This window comes from Argopecten irradians, chromosome 9, assembly GCF_041381155.1.
Source record: "Argopecten irradians isolate NY chromosome 9, Ai_NY, whole genome shotgun sequence".
Classification (NCBI taxonomy): domain Eukaryota; kingdom Metazoa; phylum Mollusca; class Bivalvia; order Pectinida; family Pectinidae; genus Argopecten; species Argopecten irradians.
In genome coordinates this window covers 17,311,402-17,326,240 of record NC_091142.1, presented here as the reverse complement: position 1 = coordinate 17,326,240, position 14,839 = coordinate 17,311,402, and the positions used below count along the sequence as shown (strand labels likewise).

General features: G+C 37.2%; 1 protein-coding gene across 1 annotated transcript in view; it reads right to left on the bottom strand.

The window, feature by feature from the left end:
- Nucleotides 1-14,839, bottom strand: part of LOC138331646 (Fanconi anemia group J protein homolog) — a 71,108-nt gene that overhangs the window by 29,837 nt on the left and 26,432 nt on the right. Inside the window, exons 14-15 of the mRNA XM_069279369.1 lie at nt 14,082-14,235; nt 7,161-7,213 (exon numbers count right to left, since the gene is read on the bottom strand). Of these exons, the coding sequence (XP_069135470.1) occupies nt 7,161-7,213; nt 14,082-14,235 (207 nt within the window). The remainder of the gene's footprint in view (nt 1-7,160; nt 7,214-14,081; nt 14,236-14,839) is intronic.

The window sequence follows — 14,839 nt, the reverse complement described above, 5'->3', positions numbered from 1 at the left end:
TCCAATTTAAGTGTCCTTAACTTTTAAAGAATAAGTCTGGTTGATCCGAATTTAAGGACCCTTGATGTATCAATATTAAGAGCAGAAATTCAGGTAAAAAATTAATGACAAATTTAAGAAAAATTTAAGAGAAAATTAAGTGCTCAATTTAATGGCGATTTAAGGGCATATCCTGCAGTAGTGAAGGGCCCTAGGGGAACCTATATCTGAAATTTGAGCATGATCCTTTAAGTAATTTCTAAGAAATACCGGTAACAAACTTTAACTATCAAAATCGAAGATGGCTGCCTGGCGGTCCTCTTGTTGACCAATCGATCCCAAAATGAAATATGCACAACTTAATATATAGGGCCCTAGGTGAACCTACGTATGAAATTTGAGAATGATCCCTTCAGTACTTTCTGAGAATTAGCGGTAACAAACTTTTAATATCAAAAACCAAGATGGCTGCCTGGCGGCCATATTGTTTTTGGATGGATACCTACACACAAGGGAGACAACTCTATAATATACAAAGACAGGATATAGTTGCAATGACTCTATCACTAAATTGTGCTTCGGGAAATAGATTGGATGTTATGAACTTAATGATAAACAAGGACATTAAGTCTAATAAATTCTGAACAAGGGACATTGCCATCTTGTTGTTTAAAACAATGCATCTTAATACTTACTTTAATTTCATGGAAATGTTTTGGTCCGATGCCTAGCTGGTCCATGCGAGCAACGATATCGTAGCCTGACCAGCATCGGTAGGCCTGGTCAAATGACTGCTGCTCTAGGCTGTCTTCATTGTCCTCCATAAACTTGATCAGACCACTACACTGTAACATTAATCATAAACTTGATATTCCATCTTTTGCATATAACAGAGTTAGCTCCCTTGCAGATAGGTGTGGATTGTTACGTCATTATTTTGTGAGCGCAATTTACCTTGTTTTCTCCAATATGAATGACGTTACGCTCGCAAATACATGACTTCACAATCGATACCTACCCATAAGGGCAGATAACTCTGTATAATGCAAATGCCTAATTTATAAAGGAACAGGGATGGGAGTGCTTACTGAATCAAATATGGTATACAGTTAATTAAGTTGATGAAGATTCCTTGATTTTTCATCTCAAGAGAATCACAGACCTGGCATATCAATCACTAGGCACACCCAATAGCTTAAAGGTAGGTTTCCCCCAACCAAATAAATATTTTTTTGTGAATTGCGATAAGCGGAAGAAAAGATGAAAAAACATATTAAAATATCTCAATTTAATTTCTTTATGTGTTTGAGATTCAACAAATGTGTCTTGAATACAAAATTGAAGGAAATCCTTGATTTATTACGATCGTCATGCTAACAGAATAGTATGCAAATGAAGCTGCGATGGATTGTGTTGTCGAAGTTTGGCGCATGCGCATTGTCACGCACTAAAAGTAAACAAAATGGCTGAACGAAAGTGTGTGCGATGAAAAAAATATATCTGAATCGGCAACAAAGTGGAGGAAATTATAATGGATTCGGTAGCACCCTAGGATATCTATAGGGAATTAAATTCAGAAATGGCATGTAGCAATAGAAGAAACAGAAGCCACATCTCAAGCGGAACTTGCCGTGATCTGTTGGGACTCGTGTAACGGCATTGCACGTGGTGAGTTAAATTTCAACACATATGCCAGCGCACAAACAGCCGCAGACTAACTACATGTATATTTGGTGTACAAAGTTAGCGAGCGTATGTAAGTAACATGAAGTGTTTTAGATTATATGATATGTATAAACAGTCCCTTGCACTTCGATTTGTTGTTGTTTTTTAACTAAACATGCCGTGGCAAGACTGTCACTTCTATCTGACATTTTGTTGCACGCTTCCGTATGTTGCTGCGGCCTCGTTTTGGAAAAAATACGTCATGTTCTATGTAAAGCTTGACTTCGCTCTATTTTTAGAGGAGTATTTTCCTGGTCAAGCTAGGCAACTGACCACCCATATTGTTTGCTGTATGCATTGAAAATGATCTGAAGATTATATCTATGTATAGGATAAATTTCAATTTCGTAGTCTTTATATTTCATTGGGCGAAACCTACCTTTAAGAATCTTACCCGACGGGTGGAGATCTCCTATCCCAACTGAATACAGGCTAGGGGATTCAAGAAAGTAAAATGACCTGGTTTGAGTATGAATAGTTCTACCTTCCAGTGATTGTGACATCATATCTTAGCGGGCTGTATCACTTCAGCAGCACCATTATTGGCTAAAAATTCATTCTAATGTCAGACAGAAACAATAAAATGACGTCAGGATTACGAGGAAGGCGGGACAAAATGGAGGTCTCTGCTAGATTTTCGAAATACAGTTGAACTTCTTTGTTATGTAGGCATTTGTAGATATGTGATAAAAAGTATCTTAAATTTGTGTTCATTTCATATGAGATTTTATGAAACTCGTCTCGAAGTTTTAATTTTTGCTCGCCAAGACTCGCAAATATAAAAGCTTCTTAAGACTCGTTACATAAAATCTCATATGAAATGAACACTCATGTAAAACCCTATATTTAAGATATAGTGTTATGAATATATGATACATTTATTTAAGATATACTAAAATTGATGAGAATGTGTAATTATCTAGTGTCCTTCCCTTTACTCTAAAGTAAGATAAGAGAATCACTTGCTGGTAAAATTGTATAACAAGAGGCCCATGGGCCTTAACGGTCACCTGAGTTAGAATATATAATGAAACAAATTAAAGACATATAAACACTATATGCTGGGCCTTGAAGTTGGTCAGTGATTTATAAATTTGACTTTTAAGACTATGAAGAGTATTTGCTTCCATCAAACTTGTGAACTTGGAGGATTTTTTTGAAATTTTAATCATTTTGACCCTGTTTGGTCCTACCCCTCTGGTCCCCCAGGGGGTCATCGAGGACGGATATGGATGTTAAAATGCTATATCTTAGGCTTATAATTCTAATCAAGTTTGACTAATTTCCTATGAAAATTGGGCAAATAATGTTCACAAATATGTTTTTCCTATATAAACTATAGTAAACTTGACCCCTCCCCAGGGGGTAACGTGAGACCCCAAGGTCATATAATTCACAATTTTTATAAAAACACCTTAAGACCTTTCCATCTATAATTATTTGATTCTACTATATCCAGAATTTTAGAAGATTTTTGGAGTTTTAGCCTATTTGACCCTTTTTTTGCCCCGCCCCTCTGCCCCCAGGGGGTCGGCCTGGACCAATGTGGATATGATATTCAAATGCTATCTCAGGCTAATAATTCTAACCAAATTTGACTCATTTCCTATGAAAATTGTGCAAAAAATGCTCATTAATGTGTTTTTCCTATATAAACTATAGTAAACTTGACCCCCACCCCAAGGGGAAACAGGACACCCCAGGGTCATAAAATTTACAATGTTTATAAACAAACTTTAAGACCTTTTCATCTATAAAGTGTATTTGATTATACAGTGGAACCTCCCGAAACCGATCATGGTCGGTGCATATAATTTTGGCCGGTTTAGAGAGGGTTCGGTTTGGAGAAGTGAACCGAATACTGAACATCACGATCCGGATTTAATTGATCGGAAGGTCGTTTTTTACATTAGTGCACAGCATGTATGCCTAGTGTTCGTTAAAACCGACCGGTATTGATTGTTAATGTGAATGTTATCACAAAAGAGAGAATCATACGTTTAAAAGGAATGGATAACAGCAAACTTGACTTTGTTACCGCTTATAAACGTAGTTTAGTTAGTTAGTTGCGTGAATGTTCTTGGGGATGTTCTCGTCTGCAACCTACATACGGCCGATCGCTTCCGGTTACGTCAAGAATCAAATTACATGTATATGGTCTAATTACACGATGATCAATCAATGCCGGTCATTATATGACATGGTCAGTTTTCTAAAACAATACATGGCTTCGGCTTCTTCATGCAGATAATTTACGTTATCCGACAGCTAGGCCTACATATGTAAATAAAAAAACCCGTGTGATTTGAATACGAAACTTTCTCTTAATTACTAGCTCTGCTTGTTTTCCTACAGTAAACAAACCGCGTGCACATGGTAGACCTTCGTTAGATATCTAAACAATAGGCATGAGTAAATAATTACACCACCATCTCGGGTATAATTACTGTGTACCTATAGCCTTCCCATCGGTATACATGCCCAAGGACATGGCATGCAACAACTATGGTACAGGTATGTGTGTATTTCACGGTCGGTTTGATCAGACCTCAATGCAATCTATCGGTATTGCTCAGGTAAGGCCGGTTTTCAGAAGTGTATTTTAGTTACATTTGACTATTCCGATCTCAAAATCGGTCCGGTATTCGGAATTGGGAGGGATCGGTTTTGGGAAGTTTTATATACTATTAATAAAGACGAATTCATTCCGTACATGACATCCATGTTCGGTTTCTAGAGGTGATCGGTTTTGAGAAGGTTCGGTTTTGGGAGGTTCCACTGTACCTTTTCCAGAATTTTAAAAGAATATTTTTATAGTTTTAGCCTATTTGACCTTTTTTGCCCCGCCCCTCTGCCCCCAGGGGGTCGGCCAGGACCAATGTGGATATGATATTCAAATGCTATCTCAGGCTAATAATTCTAACCAAGTTTGACTCATTTCCTATGAAAATTGAGCAAAAAATGCTCATTAATGTGTTTTTCCTATATAAGCTATAGTAAACTTGACCCCCTCCCCAAGGGGAAACAGGACACCCCAGGGTCATATAATTTACAATCTTTATAAACAAAACTTTAAGACCTTTTCATCTATAAAGTGTATTTGATTATACCATTTCCAGAATTTTAAAAGAATATTTTTTGAAGTTTTAGCCTATTTGACCTTTTTTGGCCCCGTCCCTCTGCCCCCAGGGGGTCGCCCTGGACCAATATGGATATGATATTAAAATGCTATCTCAGGCTAAAAAATTCTAACCAAGTTTGACTCGTTTCCAATGAAAATTGAGCTAACAATGTTCATAAATGTGTTTTCCCAATATAAACTATAGTAAACTTGACCCTCTCCCCAGGGGGAAACGTGAGACCCCAGGGTCATATAATTCACAATTTTTGTAAAGGACCTTAAGACCTTTCTATTTATGAAAAGTATTTGATTCTACCATTTCCAGAATTTCAGAAGAAGATTTTTGAAGTTTTAGCCTATTTGACCATTTTTTAGCCCCACCCCTCTGCCCCCAGGGGGTCGGCCAGAACCAATGTGGATATGATATTAAAATGCTATCTCAGGCTAATAATTCTAACCAAGTTTGACTCGTTTCCAATGAAAATTGAGCAAAACATGCTCATAAATGTGTTTTCCCTATATAAACTATAGTAAACTTGACCCCCTCCCCAGGGGGAAACGTGAGACCCCAGGGTCATATAATTCACAATTTTTGTAAAGGACCTTAAGACCTTTCTATTTATGAAAAGTATTTGATTCTACCATTTCCAGAATTTCAGAAGAAGATTTTTGAAGTTTTAGCCTATTTGACCCCTTTTGACCCCGCCCCTAAGGCCCCTTGGGGTCAGTCATAGAAAATTTGTTAAAAGGATTTAATGGCCATCTCATACTCATAATTCTGACAACATTTGACTCATTTCCTATTACAAATGACCAAATAATGCGCAAAAATGTGTTTTCCCAATATAAACTATAGTAAACTTAACCCCCTCCCCAGGGGGAAACTAGAGACCCCAGGGTCATATAATTCACAATTTTTGTAAAGGACTTTAATACCTTTCTATCTATGAAGAGTATTTGATTCTACCACATCTGTGAGTAGAGAAGAAGATTTTTAAAATTTTACTCAATTTTACCCCTTTTGGCCCCTCCCACAGCCCCCTGGGGGATGGGGACCATATAATTCACAATTTTGATTGGCCTTATGCCTTAGAAGGTTTGTGCAAAATTTCATTGAAATTGCTTCAGCAGTTTTGGAGAAGAAGACGAAAATGTAAATTGTTTACGGACATACAACAGACGACGCACGACGACAGACAAAAGGCGATTAGAATAGGTCACCTGAGACTTCGTCTCAGGTGACCTAAAAATCCAGTACAGGATAAAAGAAGAGTTTTCCTTGGTACATACCATCTGTCTAATCCTCAGGTGCTCTGGTGGCTTGATAGCATAGGCAACTAAAACATAAAGTGTAGCAAATCTACAGGTCAGTCTTTAGTACAAACTCCGGAAAAAATATCAATAATGTAGTTTTAAAATTCATAATGAACTGTTCTATCCTTTGAATAAGAGCTCAAAGGTGTCCGAAGCAATGAATAAGTTATTCAAGATATTTGTTTTTGGGGAGTGACTTCATTATTATTGTATCTGGAAAAATCTAATGTAATTTTTTCATAAAACTGAAAATCAAATAAGGGCTGTTCCAGAAAAACATATATGGTAGGGGGGGAAGGCACTTTGAAATTGGGAGACCCACAGATAGAAGCGATTTTCAATTTTGTTGACCCCTCCACATATCTCTTTTTTTGTGAACGAGACTATGGCATAGAAGCGATTTAATTTTTTGTTTTGTTCCAACATCTATTTTTATTTACATATTTTAATTTCTAGCATCACCGAATAGTCCTTGGACAAAATTGCGCTGTTTATGGTGCAGTGAACTAATGTTTGATGTGCTGCATCTATAACTAAATTTGTACAAAGGTACAATCTTCCTAGAACTAGTGGAAAATCTGTTAAAGATACCGAAGTGTTGCACAAGGGTAATGCAAGAGTATGCGTAGACATCTGGACATTCACACTTAGCTTGTGAAATGCCACTTTTTCCTCGACTTAATACCAGTGAATCTAAATAAAGATCTATTGATGACAAATGTATTTTACCAAAAAAATGTTTCTCTGTACCATTGCCAAGTTTGATTGAATATAATATGTTTTAAATAAATAGTTATTTTTGTAGTCAGGATGACTGACAGGAACATTATAAAACACAAATTTTGCATTTTATTTCAAGAGGTTACAAATGCTTCAGATCGACCCACCCACAGAAGTGATTTTATTAAAACGTCACCCTGGCACAGAATTGATTTTGTTTTGAACCCACCATGGCACATACTATTTTTTAAAGTGCCTCAATATGGATATTGTAACATTAACCTAGATGACGAGCGCTTACTCTGATGTGAATGACATTTTGATTTAGGGCTTTCTCATTAACTTTTCCAAACGCTAAATTTATGTTATACATTTTTTTCAACTTGATATTGCTATCAATACAACACTTAAATAAAGAAAATCCAAAAATGCTGAAAGATAGGGTAATTAAAATGTTACATTGCCGTGCATTGTTTGTCATAGTTTGAAAAAACCGTCGGACATTTATTAAAAAAACTGTCGAATCTTGACAACCACGGATGAAGTCGAATACATAACCCCCGATATTCCTCCTCCAAACTAAACAATTGACCCCAGTTCCCCTTCTGCAGTTTGAGTTATAGGATAAAGGTGGTTTTATACTTTTAACCATAAAAGGAGAAGGTACATTAAGACCCTCGAATATATATCAGCCTCAAAATTAATATCTTTCTCCACAGTAACAAGAAGGCCCAGAGGCGCTGTAAATCGCTCACACTGTTTTGTAAATCTGCCAAGATAATGTTTCTTGAATACAGGTTCATTGTTTCTTTTTTCTGAAGGAAATTTTAATATTAAACCTCTAAATAAAAAAACTTAAAATAATCCCCTATTAAAGTAGAAATTAGGAGGCCCCCACCCCTCCTACCCCCTGGGGGTCACTGAGTCCAAATAAATTTAATTCGAAGTTCTTGTTTCCCCCATCACTCATAGAATGTTTTGTGGCCACACCAAATTTTGGTCAAAATACCATTATAACAGTAAAACTCTTTGAATAAAGTTTATAAGCGATTTAAAAAAGAAATAAAAAAAAAAAGAATTTAAACCTACTATTTTACCCATCCCTATTGGTGTTTGGGCACCATCTTTATTCCGTAAATGGCCCCCAGGGCGGGGCCATAGGGGGGGAGGCCAATACTTTATTATACAAAGTTTCTGTTCCACCCCTGTCTTCCTTCCCCAGGATTGTTAGTGTGCAAATTTGGGTTCATCAATCCTTACAGATACTCTAAATGACTAGTAGCAGATTTAATGGATATTGTCCATCTTTTTTTTCCCCATCGTGAGGGGAGGGGGGGGCGTCGTGGGCGGGCCCCGCGCCCCCACCCTCGCTCTTGCCCTACAAGTGCCTGGCCCCCCCCGCCCCCAGGATGACTAGAGCCTAGAGCCAAATATATATACAAAACACATGTTTCTTAATACCACCTAAAGAAGGATATTTTCTGGCCAAATTTGGGTTAAATTCCTTGCGGAACTCTGTGAATAGTAGCGGTTTTAAATGGTTCTAACCTCTTATTCCCCTACTATTAGGCTTCCGCCCCTGCCGCTCGCTTTCTCTCTCAGATCCCCCGGCGGGGCCCAGAGCCAAAATTTATTATACAAGTTTCTGTTTCTGTTCCCCTTCCCCCCCTTCCTTCCTCCCCCAAGGATGTTTGGGCCAAAATTTGGGGGTTCCAATCCCTGGCAAATACACTTATTGTAATAGTTGCTAATTTAAAAAATAAAGGATTTAAAAACCTCTATTTTCCTTCCCCCAATAGGGGGGCGGGGGCCCCGCACCTTCCATGTGCCGCCCCCCCCGGGGGGTCAGTGCCCAAAAATTTATATACAGGGATCTGTTACTTCCCCTTCTTCCCTCCCCCAAGGATGATTTGTGGACTAATTTGTACATTTTTTTTATTTTCAATTCATATCATTCAGAACTCTCTAATTGACTAGTAGCGATATAATTAAAATGAATTTTACACTCTAATTCCCCCTATTGGGGGGGCCCCCGCCCCATCCTCATCCCTTCCCTGCCTTGGTGCCAAGCCCCGGGGGGACTCAGAGAGCCAAAAGGATGGGAGGAGCCGCAGTGAGGGGGAGTAGCCAAAAATTTTATTACACGTTCATCTCCTTTCCCTTCCCCTTATTCTTTCCTTTTTTCCTCTTTCTCCCCCCAAGGATGTTTGTGGCCATATTAGGTTCTAATCATCTAATATATCGTAATATTAAACATAAATTCCATATGCAGGACTATATGAACTAGTTAGCGATTAAAAAGATTTACCTCTATATCCCCCCGTCTTGGTGGGGGGCTGGGTGGCTTGGGGTGGTGGGTGGGGGGGGGCCTCCCACCCCCGCCCCTACCCTCCTGCCACTCCTGGGGGTCAAGAGCCCACAACATTTATAATATACAAATCTGGGTTTCCCCCTCTCCCCCAAGGACTGTTTGTCGGTTGATTTTTAGAGGTTACAAATCATGCCCACTCAACCTCTAGGACAAGTAGCGATTAAATTAAAGGATTTAACCCATCTTTTGTTTTCCTATTTTCCCCCTTTTTATTTTTTTTTGTTTTTAATAATTTTTCCCTTTCCCCTATTGGGGGTGGCCCCGGCTCCCACTCCCGATTCCGCCCCTGCCACCATCTGGGGGGGTCAAGGAGAGAGGGCAAAAATTTATTACCAAGTTCTGTTTCCCCCTCCCCCATGGATGTTTGTGGCCTAATTTGGTTACACCAAAATCCATGCTAAGACATCTAGGACAAAGTAGCGATTATATAGGAAATGTGACGGTGGGGGACGGCTCGGAAGACGGTCGCCGCAGCCATGACTATAAGCTCCCACCGGCCCTTTGGGCCAGGTGAGCTAAAAACAACATAATTATGTTGCCTTATAACAGTTGAATTCTATTGCTAATTCACATTTACATCCACGGAAAAGATTCCATGCATGTGCATTTATGTTCACTACATTACATACCGAAAAATATCCCGCATGTATGTGCCATTTATGTTCAACTATGGATGTCGATCTACATGCAGTTTCCCTGCCCCCGGCCATTTTTTTCACAAAAAATAATCCTTGAAAAATCATACTTTTTGAGAGATTTTCTCTAAAATAGATGTGGCCCTGCCTTCCGTGTAGCAGATTGAGATTCTTCCCACATGTTGGGTATCGTGTATTAACAGCATATCCTTTGCAAAATATATTGTTGCTCCAAAGGTGGGCGGGGCCAAAATCCTTTTCAAGCCTTTTCTAACTTAAGATGGTGAATTTCTAGCAAAATTTGGCGAGAAGAGGAAAATCATCAATTTGATGACGTCATAGGTGGAGCACATCGTGTACATAGTTATAAAAAAATTATGTTTTGATGAATGGCAAGTATGAGAGTATTTATTGATGTGAAATTGATGTGGATCAGAGTCAATATTTTTCGGCCTGAAAAAATTAAGGCCAAATACTGGTCCTATCATATCTACTCCTTTTGTTCGAGGGCTCTTACGGACAATCATGTTTTTATAGACACATATCAAACAACTCAGCTGAATGCTGAACAGAAAACTCTGTCGTTGCCGGTCCCAAGCCTGTGTTGAGAATGGAGAAAATAAAAGTCCTGAGCAGAGGTTGTAACCTAAATCTTAACTATAAACAACCAAGCACCCTACAGAAAATCTTACCTCCTCTTTTCTTTCTTGAGTTCAGCCAGCTGTTGTCCTGTTAAAAAATACCAACCTTGTTAATTATAATACCTCCCAGTCAGTGCACATGCACTCAATCATGCTTCAGTCTTCATCTTTCATGAAGTGGGCAATGCAAGTTACTGGTAGAACATGAAAAGATAAATTTTTTATTTTCATGTTTTACTTTTTCAACATTTTGAAATTTCTTATAAACTTATTAAATATTTTTTAAGCCTACTAGTGTATTCACATACTCCTTTGCTGAAATTATATCCTCACATTGCTAAGATTCATGACATATCAAAAATTTTCATCACTGTCTTGCCTGTGTTTTGAAGCATTTTGTAAAAGATTTAATTTTGTTATTTGTCATTGCCTGCAAAATACGTGAAATTCATTTATGCACAAAACTAGGTTGGTAAACAGTATCTTCTACTCACCGTGTCCCGGTTTGATACATAAGAGGTTGTTTTCACAATGGCAACTCTGGGGAAATGAAAATAATAAAGTATAAAATCAGTAGAAATTTTTCCATAGATTAATTGAACAGGAATGAAAATTTTATATTTACCACTATATAGTCTTGTTTTCTTGAAAACATGAACTGAAATTAAGTTCATCGCTGTATTTTAAAGTGTTGAGAAAATAATTATATTGCAATTGCTTCTTTTATTCCAACTTTACCTTACTACACATATTTTATTTGAAATACTTTGTATGGAAGATTAGACAGGTAGACTTGTTTGGAGTATAGCAAAAGAAATAAAAACCAGAGTGCATGGAGGTATGTTGCCGAATGGCCTATGCTTTATTGAAAGAAAGGGCCTAAGTAAGTATAACCCTGGTAAATACTCCAATAGGGAGAAATTCTCTTTAGCTCAATCTGTTGAGCATCAGATAAGTTAATCCATAAATCCCTAGCGAAAGCAGTGATTATGTTTATATGCAATCCTGCACTTTGTTACATAAGTGAATGAATTTTACACAATGATATATATCCAAATAAATTTAACAGGAAAACTGGTGATTGCTCTAAGTTTTTAACCAGAATCTGTAAATTTTGAGACATCAAATCCTAAACAAGCAGAAACAGAACTAGTACTGAACACAAATAGGAGGAGGAGAAGTACTGTAAATCAACTAATTTGCAATTAATTAAATTTCTCATTTTTTTCAGACTTATAGATATCGCAAAAATATAATTATTTGCCATGTATAGTAGAACCATACCAGTCTATGTCGCAAAATTTCAATTGCTGTGAAACAGTTGTTAGCTAATATAACTAGGAAAATTAAGTCACCTCAAAATTATATTGGTTAACAGTATAAAATGATTTAAAATTACCTGTAGTCTGGTACAAATTTCAGGTCGTCCCTGTACAGGTAATCCAAGACCTTAGTAATGGACTCCAGCGTGATGAGGACAGGCTTAGTCAGTTTGACCTCATGACCCTGGTTGTTAAACACCTTCGGGTCATCCTCAGTCTCCTTTGCTTTCATGTAAGAAGCCTGAAATACAAACATACAATTATTCATGGAGTAAGACTCTGATTACAAGTATACAAATTCTACAAAGCATTCAAGAGTTTACTTGTTTGATGTCCTATCAATAGCCAGGGTCATTTAAGGATGTGCAAATTTCAGCTGGCAGTAGAAAGCCGGAGTACCCGGAAAAAAAACCCCAAAAAAACTAGCAATAAGTACCTGGCAACTGACCTCACATGGGATTCAAACTCACAACCCAGAAGTGGAAAGTTTTTAGTAAAATGTTGGGATATCATAACCACTCATCACCCACCATAGCCCCTAGCATACAACAAAGAGATCCCAGAGGGACCTTGGCACCCACCAAAGAATGATCTATGTCTGAGATTGGAAAAGAGGGATCTTTTCTCTGCTTTTCAAACTTTATACTACATACAACATATAAAATTTGAGACAGATCGTTAAGTTCTTTCTGAGAAATAGCGGTAACAAACTTCAACAATCAAAATCCAAGATGGTGGCCTGTTGGCCATTTTGTTCAGAGAGCGGTCCCAAAATGTTATATGCACAACAAGCACTACTGCAGAACAAAATCCTTAATTTTGTCTTGAAATACACTTAAACAGCACTTAATTTCTTGAAAATCTTAAAAATGACTCTTAAAATTTGTTTCTTAAGTTTATTTTTAAGGATAAAGAGCACATGCTTTGAATTTTCCCTTAATATCACCATTTAAGGATATTTAATTGTAAAAGTAAGAAGCATTTAAGCGTATGTTTATCTACTTAATTTTTAAGAGTACTTATTCAATACTGAAATCTCGTTTGCTTTTCGTTTAAGGTGTGTTTAAGGACACTTATTTTTTATGTTAACACTAATTAATAGCCCTTAAATTATTTAAGTCTTACAGTAACTTGACATGCAAGTTTTAATAGTCCTCACTTTTTTTAATGACACTTAAAATACACGATGTATTGGGATATATCTAATTTCATTTTTAAGAGTACTTAAATCCATCAATTAATGAATGTGGATCGATCATCGTGATATCCTTGTTCAAAATTCTTCAGAGGCTTTATTTACAGAATCCTTATTTGATTCTATGGAACCAATTGATAGGAAAAGAAATACTTTTTTTTTAAGAATAAAAGAACATTTTTCAGTATTTCCAGCTTGAACTTGATCACCAATCATGCAGACCCACATCTGTGTTTCACTATCAAATCTAATATCATGAAACCATTTGATATAGGCAAGAGTAAATGCAGACCATGGTTTCACTTCCCGACCATGGTTGGCAATGGTCACGATCTAGATTTGATCACATTGATAAATTGTGATTCTTAAATTTCTTAAATTAAAAACCTCCAATTTAAGTGTCCTTAACTTTTAAAGAATAAGTCTGGTTGATCCGAATTTAAGGACCCTTGATGTATCAATATTAAGAGCAGAAATTCAGGTAAAAAATTAATGACAAATTTAAGAAAAATTTAAGAGAAAATTAAGTGCTCAATTTAATGGCGATTTAAGGGCATATCCTGCAGTAGTGAAGGGCCCTAGGGGAACCTATATCTGAAATTTGAGCATGATCCTTTAAGTAATTTCTAAGAAATACCGGTAACAAACTTTAACTTTCAAAATCGAAGATGGCTGCCTGGCGGTCCTCTTGTTGACCAATCGATCCCAAAATGAAATATGCACAACTTAATATATAGGGCCCTAGGTGAACCTACGTATGAAATTTGAGAATGATCCCTTCAGTACATTCTGACACTTAGCAGTAACAAACTTTTATAATTAAAATCCAAGATGGCTGCCTGGCGGCCATATTGTTTTTGAATGGATACCTACACACAAGGGAGACAACTCTATAATATACAAAGACAGGATATAGTTGCAATGACTCTATCACTAAATTGTGCTTCGGGAAATAGATTGGATGTTATGAACTTAATGATAAACAAGGACATTAAGTCTAATAAATTCTGAACAAGGGACATTGCCATCTTGTTGTTTAAAACAATGCATCTTAATACTTACTTTAATTTCCTGGAAATGTTTTGGTCCGATGCCTAGCTGGTCCATGCGAGCAACGATATCGTAGCCTGACCAGCATCGGTAGGCCTGGTCAAATGACTGCTGCTCTAGGCTGTCTTCATTGTCCTCCATAAACTTGATCAGACCACTACACTGTAACATTAATCATAAACTTGATATTCCATCTTTGCATATAACAGAGTTAGCTCCCTTGCAGATAGGTGTGGATTGTTACGTCATTATTTTGTGAGCGCAATTTACCTTGTTTTCTCCAATATGAATGACGTTACGCTCGCAAATACATGACTTCACAATCGATACCTACCCATAAGGGCAGATAACTCTGTATAATGCAAATGCCTAATTTATAAAGGAACAGGGATGGGAGTGCTTACTGAATCAAATATGGTATACAGTTAATTAAGTTGATGAAGATTCCTTGATTTTTCATCTCAAGAGAATCACAGACCTGGCATATCAATCACTAGGCACACCCAATAGCTTAAAGGTAGGTTTCCCCCAACCAAATAAATATTTTTTTGTGAAATGCGATAAGCGGAAGAAAAGATGAAAAAACATATTAAAATATCTCAATTTAATTTCTTTATGTGTTTGAGATTCAACAAATGTGTCTTGAATACAAAATTGAAGGAAATCCTTGATTTATTACGATCGTCATGCTAACAGAATAGTATGCAAATGAAGCTGCGATGGATTGTGTTGTCGAAGTTTGGCGCATGCGCATTGTCACGCACTA